Source organism: Somniosus microcephalus, chromosome 8 (genome assembly GCF_052327205.1).
Source record: "Somniosus microcephalus isolate GS21.2 chromosome 8, FLI_Smic_1.0, whole genome shotgun sequence".
Lineage (NCBI taxonomy): Eukaryota > Metazoa > Chordata > Chondrichthyes > Squaliformes > Somniosidae > Somniosus > Somniosus microcephalus.
The window spans coordinates 130,046,933-130,067,976 of NC_140994.1; the positions used below are offsets into that span (position 1 = coordinate 130,046,933).

Sequence of the window (21,044 nt, forward strand, 5' to 3'; positions counted from 1 at the left end):
GTTTGCCTGCTTAGGTGGATATAAAAGATCCCATGGCACTATTTCAAAGAAGAGCAGGGGAGTTCACCCCGGTGTCTGGCCAATATTTATCTCTCAATCAACACCACTAAAAACAGATTATCTGGTCATTATCAAATTGCTGTTTGTGGTGTTTAAATTGGCTACTGCATTTCCTACATTACAAGAGTGACAATATATTTCACATAAAGCGCTTTCGGATGTCCTGATGGTCGTAAAAGGCGTTGTATAAATGCAAGTCTTTCTTTATGTAATTCAGTATTTTATTTGCTCCGGTAAGTGCTGCTTTTTCAGTTGCTGGACATGTTTTGTGCCGAGTCTTCAAATTCTCTTAAAAACATCAAATATTATGTAAGGGGCAGCACGGTGGCATAGTGGTTAGCACTGTTGCCTCACAGCGCCAGGGACCCGGGTTCGAATCCGGCCTCGGGTGACTGTCTGTGTGGAGTTTGCACATTCTCCCCGTGTTTGCGTGGGTTTTCTCCGGGTGCTCCGGTTTCCTCCCACAGTCCAAAGATGTGCAGGTTAGGTTGATTGGCTATGATAAATTGACCCTTAGTGTTAGGGGGATTAAAATATGTGGGGTTATAGGGTGGGATATGTGTTGGTGTAGGGGTTACGGGGATCGGGTGGGATATGTGTCGGTGCAGGCTCGATGGGCCGAAATGGCCTCTATCTGCATTGTGGGGTTTCTGTGATTCTGTGATTACAGTTGAAAAAAAGTCAATATCACACATGCACATACATCAAATTATCGACAAGTGTACAATTCTTTTTAATGTGCCATTCTTCTTTATTTTCTTCCATGAATCTTACTCTAGAAAACTGATGACAGTGTTGAAAAACTACCTGGATATATGTTGCGAAGGCAAGCAGTGTGAACCAATCTTACGGACTTTGAAAGCACTAGAGTACATCTTCAAGTTCATAGTGAGGTCCCGATCGTTATTTGCACAGTAAGTTCCATATATTGATTTACTTCTTTTATTAACTGATCAACTTAACTTTTCATGACCTTAATCAGACCGCTTGTTTAAAATATATATATTTAAAAGTATTTCGACTTCAATTTTTTTTAATGGGTTTTTGAAGGAAATCCATAAACGGTCAGAATTTAACAAAGTAAGCACTTTGGTTATCAATTTGCCAAAAATACTACTTGATCACCATTAGACTTAAAAATTTGGACAGGAGTATAGGGCATTTGTACGGAAGGCTCCACTGAATCCCAATACAAAAGGGATGCAAAGCAACTGCCAAAGAAAACACCAGTTAGAAAGAGGTAAAAACAGAAAATGCTGGAGATACTCAGCAGGTCAGGCAGCATCTGTGGAGAGAGAAACAGAGTTAACGTTTCAGGTCAATGACCTTTCGTCAGAACTGGAAAAAAGCAGGAAATGGAACAGATTTTTAAGCAAGTGTAGGGGCTGGGAAATGGGGGAGGGGATGAAAGAACAAAAGGGAAGGTCTGTAATAGGATAGAAGGCAGGAGAGGTTAAGAGGCATTAAGAGATATTCAAGGTAAAAGGAGATGGTAATGGGACAGGTTAAGAAACAAAGGATGGCTCTAGATGAAGTGTAAATTGTGTTGGCAGAATGAAAGACAGCTGCCATGTGGGAGAGAAGAAAAGACACAAATAAAAAGTGTGGATAAAAAATATATATGATAGGGGCCGAGGTTATGATCTGAAATTGTTGAACTCTATGTTGAGTCCAGAAGGCTGTAAAGTACCTAATCGAAAAATGAGGTGCTGTTCCTCGAGCAGCACCTCATCGTTCTGGATTCAACATAGAGTTCAACAATTTCAGATCATAACCTCGGCCCCTGTTCCATTTCCTGCTTTTTTCCAGTTCTGATGAAAGGTCATCGACCTGAAACATTAACTCTGTTTCTCTCTTCACAGATGCTGCCTGACCTGCTGAGTATCTCCAGCATTTTCTGTTTTTATTTCAGATTTCCAGCACCTGCAGTATTTTCTTTTTGTTTTAGTTAGAAAGAGGTGTCAATTGTCCGCATTAACAGACAATTTAAATAATGGCTATAGTGCAATTGAGACTGCTTCTCTCGGCATCTATACATGAAGTAGGACTGATACATTATGACGGAGAATCATTAGGCAAATGATTATGTATGGTACATAAAAGAATATTTAACCAAGTGCCTTTACACTGTCACAGCTTCTCTGTGCTCATTTAGATACTCATCCATAAAGATTAGAGTGGTAACAGATCAGCTGTGACTGTCCTCGACAGGAGTCATTTAAACACGCAAGCTTTCAAAGTGTCAGCTTAGCTCATGTGGTGGACCTCTTGCTTCTGAGTCAGAAGGTCGTGGATTCCAGGCCTTCAACACGTTACCTAGGAATGACACATCAGTACATTACTGAGGGAGTGCTGTGCTGTCAGAAGTGTTGACCTGTAGCTGTTGGTCCCATTGGCCATTTAAAGAAATTATACTACAAAACAATTCATTAAAACAAAGGGGGAAAAGTTTGGTCGCGCCCCCAGCGCCCCAAAAAAGATGCCGCCCCATGCCGTAAATTGAGTGACAGCATCCCAAGCAGGAGGGAGGGCGCTACTGGAAGCGCTCCCCCTCCTTCCTGGGGCGCTACCATTCAATATCGTGTCGGCACATAGTGCCGCGGTATTACAGGCCTCCCTTCCCTGATTAAAGGGGAGGGGCCTAGTGCAGCGCACCCTGGAGCCCTGCTGGACCACCGGGGAGCAGGGTGCCAGGAAAAGAGCCTGGCCCAAGAGAAGTGCCAGGCTGACCGATTGCAGCCAGCACCCCGCAGGAGGAAGCGAGAGGGGGCAGGTGCTGGCAGGTGGCCCAAATTAAAATGGCCGCCCGGCACCTGCCCTTTAATTTGCACCGCCGTGGCCGCAAAAACACCACCCTGACCCTGTCGGACATATCGTCCGGCGGTAGGTCAGGGGGCGCGATCGGGTTGCTGCGCACGCTAATGATGTCACCGCCGGAGTTGCAGCGCCACGGGGTACTACCGGCTGCTGCCGCCGCTAACCTCCCGCTGACTTTTGTGGGAGGCGTTAGCAGTGCCACGCCCAGGCGTTAGGGGCTTTGCACCCAGTTAGCGCCCCCCTCGGGAACGCGAACGGGAGGCACAAAGAAACCCAATTTTTCCCCCGAACTGTGTTGAGATGTTTGAGACAGTATAGATCCTATATGAATGCAAATCATTCATTAATGAGGATAATGAAAAAAAAATTAATCAGTTTAGAACATTAAAACTAATGAAACATGATACCTATCACCAAGTGACTGTGCTATTTCAAAAGCTACTTTTATAAAAAGAATTTGTATTGACATAGAATCTTCTTATATCTCTCACAACATCCCAAAGCATTTTTTTTGGAACTGCATTCACTTGTTATGTGGGTAAACACAGCAAGATCCCACAAACAGCAAGTGGGATGAATGGCCAATTAATCTGTTTGTGGTGTTGTTGGTCGAGTTTAGAATGTTGGCTAGGACACCAGCAGAACTCCCTGCTCTTACTTGAATAGTGCCGTGGGATCATTAATGTTGCCTTGATCAACTGGAAGAGGCAGACAGGACCTTGGTTTAACGTCTCTTCTGAAGGACAGAAAACAAATATGTTTTGAATAATGCATTAATGGAAATTGCCTTGGAGTCAGGCTGAGAATTGAAAAAGCGAATTTTCATCAAGAGAAGACAACCCTGCTAACTATTCCAATCTCGAGAGATTGATTTCAATGTTTTCTGTTTCTGGAACTCTCATCCAAAACCAGTCTGCCTTACTACTTCCTTTGCTGACTTCAAAAACCTCCCAAGAACGCTTCCTTTTCGATCATGGCTCCTTTACCTCTGCCAAATCTATTCTTTTCCTATCAGTAGTACCACTCTTGCCTTGGGGTCAGAAGGTTGTGGGTTGGAGTCCCATTCCTGAGACTTGAGCACATACTCTAGGTTGACACTTCAGTGCAGTAATGAGGGAGTGCTGCACTGTCGGAGATGCTGTCTTTCTGATGAGATGTTATACCGCGGTCCCGACTGTCCGCTTTTTTAAAAATTCGTTCATGGGATGTGGGTGTCGCTGGCAAGGCCAGCATTTATTGCCCATACCTAATTGCCCTTGAGGTGGTGGTGGGGAGCCGCCTTTTGAACCGCTGCAGTCCGTGTGGTGAAGGTACTCCCACAGTGCTGTTAGGGAGGGATTCCCAGGATTCTAACCCAGCGATGAAGGAATGCCGATATCCTTCTAAGTCAGGCTGGTGTGTGACTTGGAGGGGAACTTGGAGGTGGTGGTGTTCCCATACACTGCTGTCCTTGTCCTTCTAGGTGGAAGAGGTCGCGGGTTTGGGAGGTGCTGCCGAAGAAGCCTTGGCGAGTTGCTGCAGTGCATCCTGTAGATGGTACACACTGCAGCCACGGTACGCCAGTGGTGGAGGGAGTGAATGTTTAAGGTGGTGGATGCGATGCCAATCAAGTGGCCTGCTTTGTCCTGGATGGTGTCGAGCTTCTTGAGTGTTGTTGGAGCTGCATTCATCCAGGCAAGTGGAGATTATTCCATCACACTCCTTATTTGTGCCTTGTAGATGATGGAAAGACTTTGGGGAGTCAGGAGGTGAGACATTCGCTGCACAATATCTAGCCTCTGGCTGCAAGCAGCCACAGTATTTATGTGGTTGGTCCAGTTAAGTTTCTGGTCAATGGTGACCCCCAGCATGTTGATGGTGGGGGATTCAGCGATGGTAATGCCGTTGAATGTCAAGGGGCAGTGGTTAGACTCTCACTTATTGAAGATAGTCATTGCCTGGCACTTCAGTGGCACGAATATTACCTGCCACTTATCAGCCCAAGCCTGAACATCGTCCAGGTCTTGTTGCATGCGGGCATGGACTGCTTCATTATCTGAGGAGTTGCGAATGGCACTGAACACTGTGCAGTCATCAGCGAACATCCCCATTTCTGACCTGGCGGGACGTTCATTGATGAAGCAGCTGAAGATGATTTGGCCTAGGACACTGCCCTGAGGAACACCTGCAGTAATGTCCTGGGGCTGTGATCATTGACCTCCAACCACCACAACCATCTTCCTTTATGCTAGGTATGACTTCAGCCAATGGAGAGTCCCCACCGCCCCCCCCCCCCCCCCGATTCCTATTGACTTCAGTTTTACTCTGACTCCTTGATGCCACACTCGGTCAAATGCTGCCTTGATGTCAAAGGCAGTCACTCTCACCTCACCTCTGGAATTCAGCTCTTTTGTCCATGTTTGGACCAAGGCTGTAATGAGGTCTGGAGTAGAGTGGACTTGGCGGAACCCAAACTGGGCATCAGTGAGCAGGTTATTGGTGAGTGCTGCTTGCTAGTGGCAATTACTCACCAATAACCTGCTCAGGTGGATGTAAAGATCACATGGCACTATTTCGAAGAAGAGCAGGAGAATTTTCCTGGTGCCCTTGCAATACTTATTCGTCAACCAACTTCACTAAAACAGATTATCGGTTAATGCATTTTGTTGCTGATTTTGGGACATCGTCGTGCGTAAATTGGCTTCCGCGTTTCCCTACATTACAACAGTGATTAGACTTCAAAAGTACTTAATTGGTGTAAAGCTCTTTGGGATGTTCTGAGGTCTTGAAATGTGCTATATAAATACAAGTCCTTTTATTTATTAAAGCTCTGAAGTTATGTTAGAGGGTGTTCAAAAAGGGGAGCAAGCAATAAACCAGCTAATTGTACACCTGTCAGACTAATATTACTAGTGGGTTAGTTTCTCGAGGCAGTGATACAGGTTAAAATCAATACTAACCTAGAGCATGGGTTAATTAAGGACAGTCATCATGGACTTTTAAAAAGGCAAATTATGTCTAACAATTTTAAAAGTTCTTTGAGGAAGTAACAAAGTGTACTGATGAAGGAAATGCAGTGGATGGTGTGTATATGGACTTTTAAATGTCCTTTGATAAGATGCCATTTTGGAGGCTTTTTGGTCAATATCGAATTAGCCATTCAGCAGAGAGAGAAAAAAAAAGAAAGAGGATAAGATTTTGTTTTAGGCAGAAGGTAGTTAGGGCATAGAATGCCTTAGCAATGCAGAATCCATCATGGCTTTTAAAAGGAAAGTGGGTAAGTATTTGAAAAAGAAAATTTTAAAAGGGCACGAGAAAAAACGGAATGGGACTAAGCAGAAAGCTCTTTCAAAGAACCAGCAGAGGCGTAATGAACCCTCCGTGCTAAAATTCCACAATTCTATATTCATGCAAACTTTTCTCTTTCTCCCACCACAACATTTCTTTGTTTTCAATCACTGCTACAAGGCGATTGCACCTCTGAATGTGACTCCTTTGTTTCTTTGAAACTGTAAATATTAAACCTATGCACTCCTCTTCCTCTTTGAATCCTCACTGTATTGAATTCAATACTCATCATACTATCTCCTGCTCAAGCTCAATTTCTTCCCCCCCTGTAAAGTCCGCACCTCAATAATACACGGACTTCGGGAGAACAGTTTAACAGGTACTTTACTTGAACAGGAGGCAACGTCAGACTGAAATACAGAAGCCTGCTAGGGCCTTTTATACAGGGGTGGTCACTGCCGGTACTGCAGTCTAAGACCAGTTATTCCCTTAAAGGTACATACACAACAATTCCTCCCCTTTTAGATAAACAGTACATAACATTAATTTAACAACTAAATAATAACTAATTACAATTACAATTTTCTCGGTACTATATACATCAACTGAAATAGTCATTTATAAGTTCAGTCTTTGAGGAGGCTTCCTGATCCTGACTGGATAGCGCCTTTCTCGAGTATCCTGTTCTTGCGGTGGAGTCAATTCTGGCTCATTGTCATTGGTTGGTTCATCACCTTCCAATACCCCTGCTTCTGAGGTAGGCGCAATCTGTACTTCGGGCTCATTACCAGGTGCACCTGCTTGTGGTATAGATTTGGCTTGTTCCTGTGACTCTAGAATCTGGTCAGCATGGCGTCTCACGATGCTCTCTCCAATGTCCACTGTGTACATTAGTGGTCCCTGCTGTGTGCCTATCGTTCCAGGCTGCCATTTTTCTGTTCGGTAGTCGCGGGCCAAGACTGGTTGCCCTATCTTGAAGCTCCTGGTTGGCTTCTCATTTATGTGTTGGAACTGCTTATCCTCAACATCTCGTCTTATGTTTGGTTTGAGCAAATCCAAGCTACATCTTAGTCTTCGGTTGAAAAACAGTACGGCTGGAGTTTGGTTGGTTACTGCATGTGTCGCATTCCGGTAAGCAAACAAGAAATTATCCACCTTGTGTTGTAGTGGTATGTCGTCATTATACATTGCCTTTATGGCCTTTTTAAAGGTCTGAACAAACCTCTCAGCCAATCCATTTGTGGCTGGATGATATGGGGCAGATGTGTAATGTTTCACCCCATTATTCTTCAGGAACCTCCGGAAATCCTCAGACACAAACTGTGGGCCATTGTCGGAGCAAATCTGTTCTGGCAACCCATTCCTGGCGAAGATGGTCCTTAGGACTGCAATAGTTTTCTCCGTGGTCGTGGAGGACATTTTAATGACCTCTGGCCATTTCGAATGGGCGTCCACAGCTATTAGAAACATTGAGTCCATAAATGGACCAGCAAAATCAATGTGTGCCTGTTGCCATGGAGATGAGGGCCACTCCCATGGATGTAGCAGGGCCTGTGGTGGAGTGTTTTGGACCTTCTGGCATCCTGTGCATCTCTTAGTCATATCCTCAATTTCTTTATCGATTCCCGGCCACCACACAAACGCCCTGGCTAGGCTCCTCATTTTTACCCCTCCCAGATGACCCTCGTGAAGCTCATTGAGCACTCTATCTCTCAACTTGGGTGGAATTACCACTCAGGATCCACACATCAAGTTTCCCCGGCACACTGACAGCTGTTCTCTCCTTGGCGAGAATGCTGGCAACAGTGAGTCGCCATATGCTGGCCATCCCTTCACCATCAAATCATAGACCCGAGAGTGTGTCGGGTCATTTCGGGTTTCCTTCTCAATACTTGCGTTTGTAACAGGCAAACATTCGACTATGGTCGCATGGAATATCTCCACAGGGTCCACTGCAGGTGCTTCTTCCGCCGTAGGCAATGGTAGGCGCGACAGCCCATCAGCGTTTCCATGCTGTTTCGTACCTTTGTACTCTATGTCGTACTGATGTGCCCCTAGAAAAAGTGACTATCTTTGCAGCCGTTGCGCCGTCATCACCGGAATGCCCTTCGTTGGGTTAAAAATTGAGACCAGGGGTTGATGATCAGTTAGTAGGGTGAATTTCTGCCCGTGCAGATAGTGATTGAACTTCTTCACCCCCCACACCAGGCTGAGGGCCTCCCTGTCAATCTGGACGTAGTTACGCTCGGCTGAGGTTAGCGAGCGCGATGCAAAGGCTATTGGCCTCTCTGAACTGTCACGGAATTTGTGTGACAGTACCACTCCAATGCCGTAAGGTGACGCATCACATGCCAACCAAATCGGCAGTGTTGGGTTGTAGTGGGCCAACACTTCTTTTGAAGTGATTAGGCATTTACATTCCTGAAAGGCACGCTTACACTCATCACTCCATTTCCATGTTACACCAGTTTGAAGCAGGGCATTCAGTGGGTGCAGAATTGTAGATAAATTCAGCAAGAACTTATGGTAGCAGTTCACCAACCCGAGGAACGACCTCAGTTGCGACACATTTTCCGGTGCTGGAGCCTTGACTACAGCCTCAATCTTGTCCGGCGACTTATGTAACCCTTCCTCATCAATCATGTGGCCACAATACGAGATTTGTCTCCTGAAGAACTCGCATTTGGGGCGGTTGGCTCATAGCCCATATCCCTGCAATCTCGTGAGCACCTGTTCCAGGTTGGCAAGGTGTTCATTGTCATTTTCGCCCGTAACCAGGATGTCGTCCAAATAACACTGGGTCCCCGGGATCCCTTGCAGGACTTGTTCCATTGCCCTCTGCAAAATAGCCGGGGCCGATGCTACCCTGAATACCAGTCGATTGTACTGGTAAAGGCCTTTGTGAGTGTTTATCGTGAGGTATTTCCTAGATGCGTCTTCCACCTCCATTTGTAGATACGCTTGAGCCAGATCAATCTTTGTAAAACGTTTCCCTCCAGATAGTGAGGCGAAAATATCTTCTATCCGTGGAAGTGGATACTGTACTGTGTGCAGGACTGGGTTCACAGTCACCTTGAAGTCCCCACAGATGCAAACCTTCCTTGGCTCCCCAGGCGTGCTGCTCAATGCTTTCTTCATTACAGGAACGATGGGTGTGGCCCACTCGCTCCAGTCCAACTTAGACAGCACCCCCGAACGCTCCAGACTCTCCAGTTCAGCTTCAACGGCTGGGCGGATCGCGTATGGCATCGGTCTGGCCTTGAAAAATTTTGGGGTTGCGTTATCCTCAATCTTTATGGTTGCCTTTACTCCTTTTAGAGTCCCAAGTCCTTGTTGGAACACCTCTTCCGCGTCAGATAGAATTTGTGACAGACGTCCAGGTGCGACGTCATCATCCTTTTTGTCAGTCACTGTTGGTGCCAGAATGGAATGCCAATCCAATTGTATTTTTCGGATCCATTCACATCCCAATAATGGTGGTCCTCCATCTCGTAGTATATACATGTATAGTTTCTGTGTTTCCTTTCCGTTATATTCAACTGGCACCCTTATTTTTCCTCTGGGGTAGACCTTTTGCCCCGTGTATGTCTTCAATACAATGGACGTGTCCTTTAAGGGTATGTGTGAGAATAGCCGCTCATAGTCTCGTCGATTCATGACAGTTAGGGCTGATCCTGTGTCCAATTCCATCTTTACTGGGGACCCTGCTATCATGAGGGTGACCCAAATGGTTCGGTGATCTTCTTTTGCGATCACGTTGTGTAACTTTAAACAACTTAGTCTCCTGCTCCCGGAGTCCTTATCACTCTCCTGATCTTCTGAACTACTGTCTGTCAGTTTCTTTACTTTCCTGTACTGTTCCTTAGTAGTTCTTGTCATGTCGGTTTTCTTTCCCGACCTGCAGACTCTTGCTATATGTCCCATTTTTCCACATTGCCTGCATATTTTGTCTTTAAACCAGCAGTCCTTCTGCTCATGGGTTGTTTTGCCGCAGCGATAGCACTTTTCTGCTCCATACGCCATTTCGTTAGCGCTGTATTCTTGTGGTTTCTGTTGTATTTCCGCAGCTCCCCGTGCTGCTGCTTGTAGGATACTGCCACGCTGAAAGCCTGTTCTAGCGTCAGGTCCTTTTTTGAAAGTAGTCGTTTCTGGGTTCCTTCACTCTGGAGCCCGCAGGCAAACTTATCCCGTAAGGTGTCTGCCAGTCCTGCTCCGAACTGGCAGTGCTTCGATAACTTGCGTAGTTTCATCAGAATTGCTCTCATCTTTGTGCTGGTTTCTTTTATGGAACTTGAATCTTTCTGCTATCAGCAGTGATGTAGGGCTTAGGTGTTCCTGTAAGATATGAACAATCTCCTCAAAACTTTTCTCCATTGGTTTAGCTGGGGTAATTAAATTCCGCAATAGGCCGTACGTACTCGCACCCATCAGATTTAATAATAACGACGCCCTCTTTCCATCGGCCACCTCATTTGCCTTGCAGTACACTTCAATTCTTTCCACATACGTGGTCCAGTCTTCTACCTCGTTGTCGAAAGCAGTGATACTGCCACTTTTCGGCATCTTGGGTGACTTAAAATGGCGCCTCCCGCGCTTTTGCTTCTTCCCCAATGGAATAAAATGGCGCCTCCCGTGCTTTTGCTTCTTCCCCAACGGGATAAAATGGCGCCTCCCGCGCTTTTGCTTCTTCTCCTTGCTGCCACGCTGCTCCTAGCGTTCTATGGGGTAATGGCGGCGACCCGCAGCTTCGGCGCGTCTCGCTTTCCTTCCCCCCGTTCAGTTTCTCTCCGCTGCCCTGTTCTTGAGCACCGACCGCGCCCTGTGCGCTCCACCCTCTCTCTCTCTTGTTTTCTTTTCCCGGCGACGCTGCGCGGCCCGTTTTGTAGAGCCACTCGATCGAGCTTGAGCCCGCCGCAGTCCGGAAGGGTCAGCGCGCTACCTGCTACCAGCACGATTTGCTGGAACACCTTAACTGCACAGCTCTCCACAGTCTCTCCCGCAATTCTCCGAACACCGATGAATTCTTTGGGCGGTTGCCCTCTGTCGACGCCCGTTGCTCAGACTACGACCTTCCAGAACCCTCCTCTCAGGGCGAGATCCCCGTGAGATGCTGCCACACTTCCGGTGAGTTCGTACTTACTCGTCGCCACTGTAAAGTCCGCGCCTCAATAATACACTGACTTCGGGAGAACAGTTTAACAGGTACTTTACTTGAACAGGAGGCAACGTCAGACTGAAATACAGAAGCCTGCTAGGGCCTTTTATACAGGGGTGGTCACTGCCGGTACTGCAGTCTAAGACCAGTTATTCCCTTAAAAGGTACATACACAACAATTCCTCCCCCAGATCTCAAAACTGTGGAACTCCTTACACCTCAGTTTTCAAGCTTCAAAACCCAAGATTGATGTCACTTTACTGCTCCTTCTGTTTGACCTTAACATTCTCTCCTCTTTTCAAACATTTGACATCTTGCTCTAGGGGTCTTGGTCCTCCCCCTTAATTTCCAGCTTGCAAAAAAAAACTACAGTCCTAGGAATACCAGCCTCAGTTGGATTCACATTTGGTCCACTCTTAGATGTTGAGTTGTCAATGAGTTGGGTCCTCAGACTTGAAGCAGAGGCAAAGTACATAGAAATAAAGGGGGGCAAGTGCCCATGTATTCCAGCCACACCAACACCCTTCAACTGACATGGTTTAGAATGGTTTTGGCAGAGGGTGTGGTGATAGCCTCACTGCCCCACCAGACCCTTCAGCTAGAGGCAAGGAGAATATATTAAGAGTGAGTAAACATCCAACAATTAATACAAAAGTGCATGTCTGTGTTAATGTAGCCCAAGCCTACAAGAGGCCTTGTGCCTCCTTTCTCAGAAATGCTCTACTTTCCTATAAACAGTTACAAATTCTCATGTTAATGAAGATTACATCTTATAAGCAAAATACAGTCGATGCTTTAAAATGCATTTTTGTCCCCCGACTTCAAAACCGTTTCTCTTTGTCCTAGGCTGTATGAAGAGAAGGAACAGACTGAGTTTGAAGAATCACTGAAAAAACTGTTTGAATCCATCAACAACCTGATGAAAAGTCAGCAATTGACCACAATTCTACTACAGGTCAGATGACAGTTGGAACTGGGCTATCTAGAAAAGACTGTGCAATAAGATGATGGATGAGATTGCTGGACAATAGGATGTATTTACTTTGCAATTAGCCTGACAGAAAGCTACACATCCATGCCAATTATCATAGAATCACAGAAACAGCAAAGAAGGAGGCCATGCGGCCCATCGTGCCTGTGCCGGCTCTTTGAAAGACCATCCAAATAGTCCCACTCACCTGCTCTTTCCGCATAGCCCTGCACATTTTTCCTTTTCAAGTATTTATCCAACTGCCTTTTGAAAGTTATTATTGAATCTGCTTCCACCGCCCTTCCAGGCAGTGCATTCCAGATCATAAAAACTCGCTGCGTGAAAAAAAATTAATCTCCCCTCTGGCTCTTTTGCCAATCATCTTAAATCTGGTGTCCTCTGGGTACCAACCCTTCCACCAGTGGAAACAATTTCTCCTTATTTACTCGATCAAAACCCCTCAGCATTTTAAACACCTCTATTAAATCTCCTTTTAACTTTTAGTGATCTATTTAAATATAAACCTATTCCATATTCAGAATCTAATCATACTGTTTAGATGTTATAAGATAATTAACAAAAGAACCAGAGATGAGAGGAGAAGAATTATTTTTATGCAGCAAGTTGTTGTGATCTGGAATGGACTGGCTAAAAGGGTGGTAGAAGCAGATTCAGTAGTAACTTTCAATAAGCAATTGAATAAATACTTGAAGGGGAAAAATTGGCAGGGCTATGGGGAAAGAGCAGGGGAATGGGATTAATTGAAGAGATCTTTCAAAGAGTCAGCACAGGCATTATGGGCCGAATAACCACCTTCTGTGCTGTATCATTCTATGATTCTAAATATGCTTGTCTGAATATTTGTTTTCAAACTTGAGTCCCATTTTCTTCACTCCCCCTTCTCTCCTACATCAGTGACACGCGTTGGGAGAAATCCATGAACATCGGCAATCCTTCAGGACCTTGCCCATATGTTGACATGAACCTGGGTGTGAGTGTTGGTAGGCTACTTGAATATATGGGGTAAGAGAAGGGGAAAAATAGAGAAGGGTTGCACTGAAGAACCTTTGTCACTTCCAGACTTGATAATTCTAATGCTCTCCTTGCTGGTCTTCCTACGTCCACCCTCAAATGAATTCCAACTTTTCCAACATGCAGCTCCCCATATCCTACCCTGCACTGAGACCCGCGCACCCATCACCTCAATCCTTGCTGACCAAAAAAGTCAACATGGATTTATGAAAGGGAAATCGTGTTTGACAAACCTACTGGAGTTTTTTGAGGATGTAACTGATAGACTAGATAAGGGAGAACCAGTGGATGTGGTATATTTGGATTTTCAGAAGGCCTTTGATAAAGTCCCACGTAAGAGGTTAGTGTGCAAAATTAAAGCACATGGGATTGGGGGTAATATACTGGCATGGATTGAAAATTGGTTAACAGACAGGAAACAGAGAGTTGGAATAAATGGGTCTTTTTCGGGGTGGCAGGCGGTGACTAGTGGGGTACCGCACGGATCAGTGCTTGGGCCCCAGCTATTCACAATATATATCAATGATTTGGATGAGGGAACCAAATGTAATATTTCCAAATTTGCTGACGACACAAAATTAGGTGGGATTGTGAGTTGTGAGGAGGATGCAAAGAGGCTTCAAGGTGATTTAGACAAGTTGAGTGAGTGGGCAAATACATGCAGTATAACGTGGATAAATGTGAAATTATCCACTTCGGTAGGAAAAATAGAAAGGCAGAGTATTATTTAAATGGTGATAGATTGGGAAATGTTGATGTACAGAGGGACCTGAAAGTCCTTGTACACCAGTCACTGAAAGCAAGCATGCAGGTGCAGCAAGCAGTTAGGAAGTCAAATGGTATGTTGGCCTTCATTGCAAGAGGATTCGAGTACAGGAGCAAGGGTGTCTTACTACAGTTATACAGGGCCTTGGCGAGACCACACCTGGAGTACTGTGTAGTTTTGGTCTCCTTACCTAAGAAAGGATATACTTGCCATAGAGGGAGTGCAGCGAAGGTTCACCAAACTGATTCCTGGGGTGGCAGGACTGTCGTATGAGGAGATTGGGTCAACTAGGCCTGTATTCAGTAGAGTTTAGATGAATGAAAGAGGATCTCATTGAAACGTTTAAAATCCTGACAAGGCTAGACAGACTGGATGCAGGGAGGATGTTTCGCCTGGCTGCGGGGTCTAGAATGAGGGGTCACAGTCTCAGGATATGGGATAGGACATTTAGGACTGAGATGAGGAGAAATTTCTTCAGTCAGAGGGTGGTGAACCTGTGGAATTCTCTACCACAGAAGGCTGTGGAGGCCAAGTCACTGAATATATTTAAGAGTGAGATAGATAGATTTCAAGACACAAAAGGCATCAAGGGGTATGGGGAGAGAGCGGGAATATGGTATTGAGATAGAGGATCAGCCATGATCATATTGAATGGCAAAGCAGGCTCGAAGGGCCGAATGGCCTACTCCTGTTCCTATTTTTCTATGTTTCTAACACCTTCAGCACATTCAATTAAAAATACTCATCTTCAAAGGAAGAGAGGCAGGGAAGGAAAGAAAGAAGGGGAGGGGAGGTTGAAAATAATTTTTTTTGCATTTTTACAGCTCCCCATCACATTTCAAAGCCCCTCACCCAACACATTGCTTTTTTATGTTTTTGATTAGTTCTCGATTGGGGAAAAGGCCAATTTTATTAAGCTGAGATGTGATTTAGCAAAAGTGGACTGGAAACAGCTACTTGAAGGTAAATCAGTGTCAGAGTAGTGGGAGGCATTCAAGGAGGAGAAAGAGAGAGTCTGGAGCAAATATGTTCCCACAAAGAAAAAGGGTACGACTCCCGAATCTAGAGCACCCTGGATGTCAAAGAGCATACAGGATCGTCAGATACTGAGAGCTCAATATGACAGAAAGCCAAGAGGAGTATAGAAAGTGCAGGGGTGAAATTATAAAAGGAAATTAGGAAAGCAAACAGAGGGTACAAAAAATATTGGCAAGTAAAATCAAAGAAAACCCAAAGATGTTTTATAAATACATAAAGAGCAAGAGAATAACTAAAGAAAGAGTAGGGCCTATTAGAGACAATAAAGGTAACCTATGTGTGGAGGCAGAAGACATGGGTATGGTGCTTAATGAATACTTTGCCCCTGTCTTCACAGGAGAAGGACGATGCAGACATTGTAGTTAAAAAGAGGGTTGTGAAATATTAGAAGGGATAAACATGGAGAGAGAGGAAGTATTAAGAGGTTTAGCATCTTTGAAAGTAGATAATGTATCCCAGGCTGTTAAGAGAGACAAGGGAGGAAATAGCAGAGGCTCTGACCATCATTTTCCAATCCTCTTTGGCTACAGGCATTGTGCCAGAGGACTGGAGGACTGCTAATGTTGTGCCATTGTCTAAAAAGGAGAAAGGGATAGACCAAGTAATTACAGGCCAGTCAGCCTAACCTTGGTGGCGGGAAATTATTGGAAAAAATGCTGAGGGCAGTATAAATAATAATTTAGAGTGTCATGGATTAAACAAGGATAGTCAGCATGGATTTGTTAAGGGAAAGTTGTCTCTGACTAACTTGATTGAATTTTTTGAGGAGGTAATGAGGAGGGTCGATGAGCGTACTACATTTGACGTAGTCTACATGGATTTTAGCAAGGCCTTGGACAAGGTCCGCATGGCAGACTGGTCAGAAAAGTAAAAGCTCATGGGATGCAAGGGAAAGTGGCAAGTTGGATCCAAAATTGTCTCAGTAGGAAGCAAAGGGTAATGGTCAACGGGTGTTTTTGTGACTGGAAGGCTGTTCCAATGGGGTTCCACAGTCCCCTGCTTTTTGTGGTATATATCAATGATTTAGACTTCAATGTAGGGGGCATGATTAAGAAGTTTGCAGATGATACAAAAATTGGCCGTGTGGTTGATAGTGAGGAAGATAGCCGTAGACTACAGGAAGATATCAATGGATTGGTCAGGTGGGCAGAAAAGTGGCAAATGGAATTCAATCCAGAGAAGTGTGAGGTAATGCATTTGGGGAGGGCTAACAAGGCAAGGGAATACATGATAAATGGTAGGATACTGAGAAATGTAAAGGAACAGAGGGACCTTGGAGTGCATGTCCACAGATCCCTGAAGGTAGCAGGATAGGTAGATAAGGTGGTTAAGATGACATACGGGATACATTCCTTTATTAGCTGAGGTACAGAATATAAGAGCACTGAGGTTATCCTAGAACTGTATAAAACACTAGTTAGGCCACAGCTAGAGTATTGCGTACAGTTCTGGTCACCACATTACAGGAATGATGTGATTGCACTAGAAAGGGTGCAGAGGAGACTTACGAGGATGTTGTCTGGACTGGAGAATTTTAGCTATGAGGAAAGATTGGATAGGCTGAGGTTGTTTTCTTTGGAACAGAGGAGGCTGAGGGAAGATTGGGGTATATAAAATTATGAGGGGTCTAGATAGAGTGGATAGGAAGGATCTATTTCCCTTAGCAGAGAAGTCAATAACCAGAGGGCATAGATTTAAAGTAATTGGTAAAAGGATTAGAGGAGAGTGGAGGAGAACATTTTTCACCCAGAGGGCGATGGGGGTCTGGAACTCACCGTCTGAAAGGGTGGTAGAGTCAGAAACCCTCATCACATTTAAAAAGTACTTGGATATGCACATGCAAGGCTACAGACCAAGGGCTGGAAAGTATGATTAGGCTGGATAGCTCTTTTTCGACTTGCAGACACGATGGGCCGAATGGCCTCCTTCCGTGCTGTAAATTTCTATGATAACTAGGGCAAGTAACGTAGCGCAGAGGAATATCACTTAAATCTCTAGACATCCCAAATAGCATAATTTGGTGCCCATGTATTGCAATTTTACATTTAAATAGTCACAAAGGCAGTGAAAATAGCTTTCTGATCAGCTGAGGAAGAACAAATCAAGGGGTGCATTGAATGAAAAGTCCGAACAAAGCTTTCAGTTTGTGGTAATTCAATGGACGAGGATCCATCAAGCTGTCACCCTCAAACATTCCATCTGAAGTAAAATCGGTTTATTAAAACTGGCATCCAAGGGGAGTTGGAAGCAACAATTCTGCTCGAGCTGGTCAGTCCTGCATTAAAATGGTGAGCACATTAGAAATGTAGCAAGGGTGGATCATAGCCTTGCATGCAGAAAGGAAGCAGCCTGCAGAGGTTTAAATAATGCTTCAGAATCAGCCAAAAAAGTGATGGCTTCAATATACAAGTTATCGTGAACCCATCAGTACTCAGGCTATGAAGACGATTGATGTATGTGGACTGCAGGTTTGTACAGCTTCACTAGCTCATTTCTATTTTTTCCTGATCCCAGGTTGCTTCTTTGAAATACCTGCCATCAGTACTACACGATGTGGAGACAGTCTTTGACGTCAAGTTACTGAGGTAAGATACACCCTGCTGAAGAGGCACCATCTTTACGAAGAAGTCTTTCCACAAGCATCTATTATTGTTGTGTGGGAAATAGGAAGGGAAGGGAAGGACAGATTTGCACTTGTATAGCTCCTGATCTCATCATCTCAAAGCCCTCATCACCATAGATTACATTTTTTATTTGGAGTGCAGTGTAGGCAAAAGGAACTGAGCCAGAAGAGACAAGACATTGGTAACATTACACACATGTCATGTAATCCAAAGTTTTAAACTTGATTTACATCATCGTATCGCATGCTCATCACCAAAAAAAAGGATTGACAAATACCGAAGGTGCCTCTTTAGAACAACAAAGGACCAAACGCCACAAATATTTTGCAAGATTTAGTTTGTAAACTGGAAGGAGCAATACTGTCTTGTCACGTCATTGATCATCTGCTGAGGTCCAAACTATCCCCAGTGGTCACATGGCGGACCTAGAACAGTCATGTCAAAGCAGGCTGCTGCCAACTCCACCGGTAACTGAGCCTCCCCAATAACTCCAAGCGTCCTTTTTCTAACACTTTTCTGGTATGAATTTTGGGTTCATTGAGGTGAGAAATGTCAGTGTGTGCCAATAGAAAACTTTCCATTTCAGTCGGGCAGCATCAGAACCAATCACTCTGAGATGAAGCACAGTTAGATGCCAAGTTAATCTCCCTCTCCTCTGCCCCAAATAACACAGCTCAATGCCAAAGTTGGAAGCATCCACTCCTAGCCCATTGTGATACTGATGCCAAATTAGGCGCCTTTTTTTTGCTATAGGTTCCTTGCCCACACAAACTCATTTCACATAGGATCCTTTCTGCTAACAGGCACAGAGAGTTTCACCTCAGCAGTCTGGGCTGAATTTGAACGGAGCTTCCAGCGGTGAGGCCCAGTGAAGACAATTTCAAAACAAGATGCTCATTTAAAAAAAAAATATGCAATGAGTCAATGGCCCAGAAATTAGGGTCAGGGGCTTCCCGCGGGTACAAGCCCCCGACCTGCACTTATCTTGCGCGCCGGCAGTTGAGCTGTAGGGCCCCGTGGAATTCCGCTCCGGGGCCTGGCCCAGCTGCCGGCGCGCTGTGCTTGCGTGTCCCGGGGCGTAGTTAGTGCGATGCGTCCCCTGGGACCATGTGAGCCATGGGCAGCCAATCGGAGGAGGGAAAAGCCCATTCATAAGATTGACAGGAAGACCTGTCTAAACTTATGAATACTACAGGCCTCAAAATAGCATTAAACCTTCAAATAATTTTTTTTTTAAATTCACACTTTTTCAATAAACTACAAATTACATTAAATAACTCTTTTAAACAATAATTGAAATTTTTGAAAAAAATAATTTTATAAAAAAACGGGGCTAAAAATAAACTTACCTTGCTTTAAAGTATTTAAAAAAGTAAACCTGTGGAAAAAATGTTTTAATTTTAATTAATTGACCACTTACCTTGTAAAAAGCAGGCCTTACGCCTGCTTTTTAATTATGATCTGGAATGCACTGCCTGAGGAGGGTGACGGAAGCAGATTCAATAATAACTTACAAAAGGGAATTGGATAAATAGTTTTGTGCTATATCATTCTATGGTCGCCAAATTAGGCTCCTTAGCACCCGCTGTTTAGGCACTACGAGAACCGTTTGGCACCAAAACGTTGTCTGCAGTGTGCCCGCACACTTCTAGTGCAAATCGTGATGCTCCAACGCCGCACCTGCACAGGAACTTCGCCTCGGATGCCTCCAGCCACACCACCACGACAGAAGTTAAGCGCTGCGCCAACAATCTCCATCTCCCCAGATCAATTTTGCTCCTTTAACGGTCGCTGAAAATGGCCGCAACGCTAACTCCAGTTGCCAATGACAACTTTGCTGGCGAAAATGAATTTCTTCCCCAATGTGTCAGATATCTGCGCTTCACCAAAGAATGTTCTCACTGAAATCTGCCACCTGCAGCAGCCACAACTGCAACCTCAGAGCTGGACGAGGACTACATTGGCGGCTGGCGTGAAGGTCACAGTGGCCGAGAAATTTTATAATTCGGACCCCTTCTGGTGGTCTGCTGCATGACCTCACCATCATGAGGACACAGCCCTTGCCACCAGCTGAGGAGCAGGAGGAGGAGGAGGAAGCGACCCAGACAGCCCCTTTCTGGCCAGGCTGTCTGTGACCGACTCATCCAGCTGTGCTACCAGTAAACACAACCCCAATTCCACATTCACCAACAGTCCCACACCTTACCTTCCCTCTGTTACTGATCATCGCAGCGTCTGCTTGGCCACAATGCAAAAATAAAACACAAAATAAACATTTCAAACCAAATTTATAAATCAAGCCATGCCATATTGCACACAAACGTCAATTAATCATCCTTATGCATTCCCTCAGTGCCTGCACCATCTTGGCATGGGTGGCAGCAGCCTGGGCTGGTTGGCTGACAGGCAACAGCAAGGGCACTGGCAGAATGGCAGTGGTCGGAGGACGAATGCCGTCATCCTGAGAGAACAGCAGATTCGTGCTCCACGGAGCCGATGCCACTCCCTCATGGCGGCACCTCAGCAATCCTGGTAATCTGTTGGAGGACAGATTGCTCGACTGCTGTGACACCCTGAAAGCCCCTTTGAACACTGGTATCCTCAGCCACGATGGCAGCAGCCTGAGCTTGCATGAGAGCTGTCTGAGCTTCCACTGCAGCACTCAAATGTTGGGTGGCTTCTGCTTGTGCTGCAATGGAAGTGGAGACATCAGCTATCAGACGCTGCATCATAGTTAGGTCTGCAAGTGCGCTAATGGAGTTGGCCACCACTTCTATGCTGGAAAGGATGGGCACTACGCTCTGCGCAAAGCCCTATGTCAAGTTGGTGCCGGACTTCTTCATGCACCTTGACATTGCATGCAGGCTTTCTGGCTGGCTTGTCAATGCCCCAAGCATTTCATTGTGCATATCCATCAGCCTTCTCTTCTAGCCTGCCCCACCGAAGTCTTCATCTGCGTCCTCTGCAGCAGAACTCGTGTGCGACCTCACTCTCCGGCGAGCTGGCACCTGCGCTACCCTTGTCCCCTGCCCTGGCTGCAGGCCACTTGTACCCGGAGTCTCGCCACGTGCAGATCCTACCTTTAAGCTGTCCTCTAAGTTATGCGCAGTATCGATATTTGATCTGGGTGCTGCGAGTGTGAAATCGAGTGAATGTGCTGTGTCTTCATCATCACTGCCTTCCACCACTGCCTGGCCAGGTTGCAGTTCTTGGGTATCTGAAAGGAGAAAGGCACAAGTAGGGTTGCAGTGCGGAGAGTGGGGGCAGGGGGTGGGGAGGGAAATACAAGGTGCATTCTTACACCATCTGCAGCTT

At 45.4% G+C, this 21,044-nt stretch overlaps 1 protein-coding gene across 1 annotated transcript in view; it reads left to right on the forward strand.

Annotated features, from left to right (window-relative positions):
• Positions 1-21,044, forward strand: part of LOC147113790 (dedicator of cytokinesis protein 2-like) — a 611,919-nt gene that overhangs the window by 300,884 nt on the left and 289,991 nt on the right. The window contains exons 22-24 of the mRNA XM_085996164.1: positions 840-974; positions 12,146-12,254; positions 17,620-17,690. Of these exons, the coding sequence (XP_085852290.1) occupies positions 840-974; positions 12,146-12,254; positions 17,620-17,690 (315 nt within the window). The remainder of the gene's footprint in view (positions 1-839; positions 975-12,145; positions 12,255-17,619; positions 17,691-21,044) is intronic.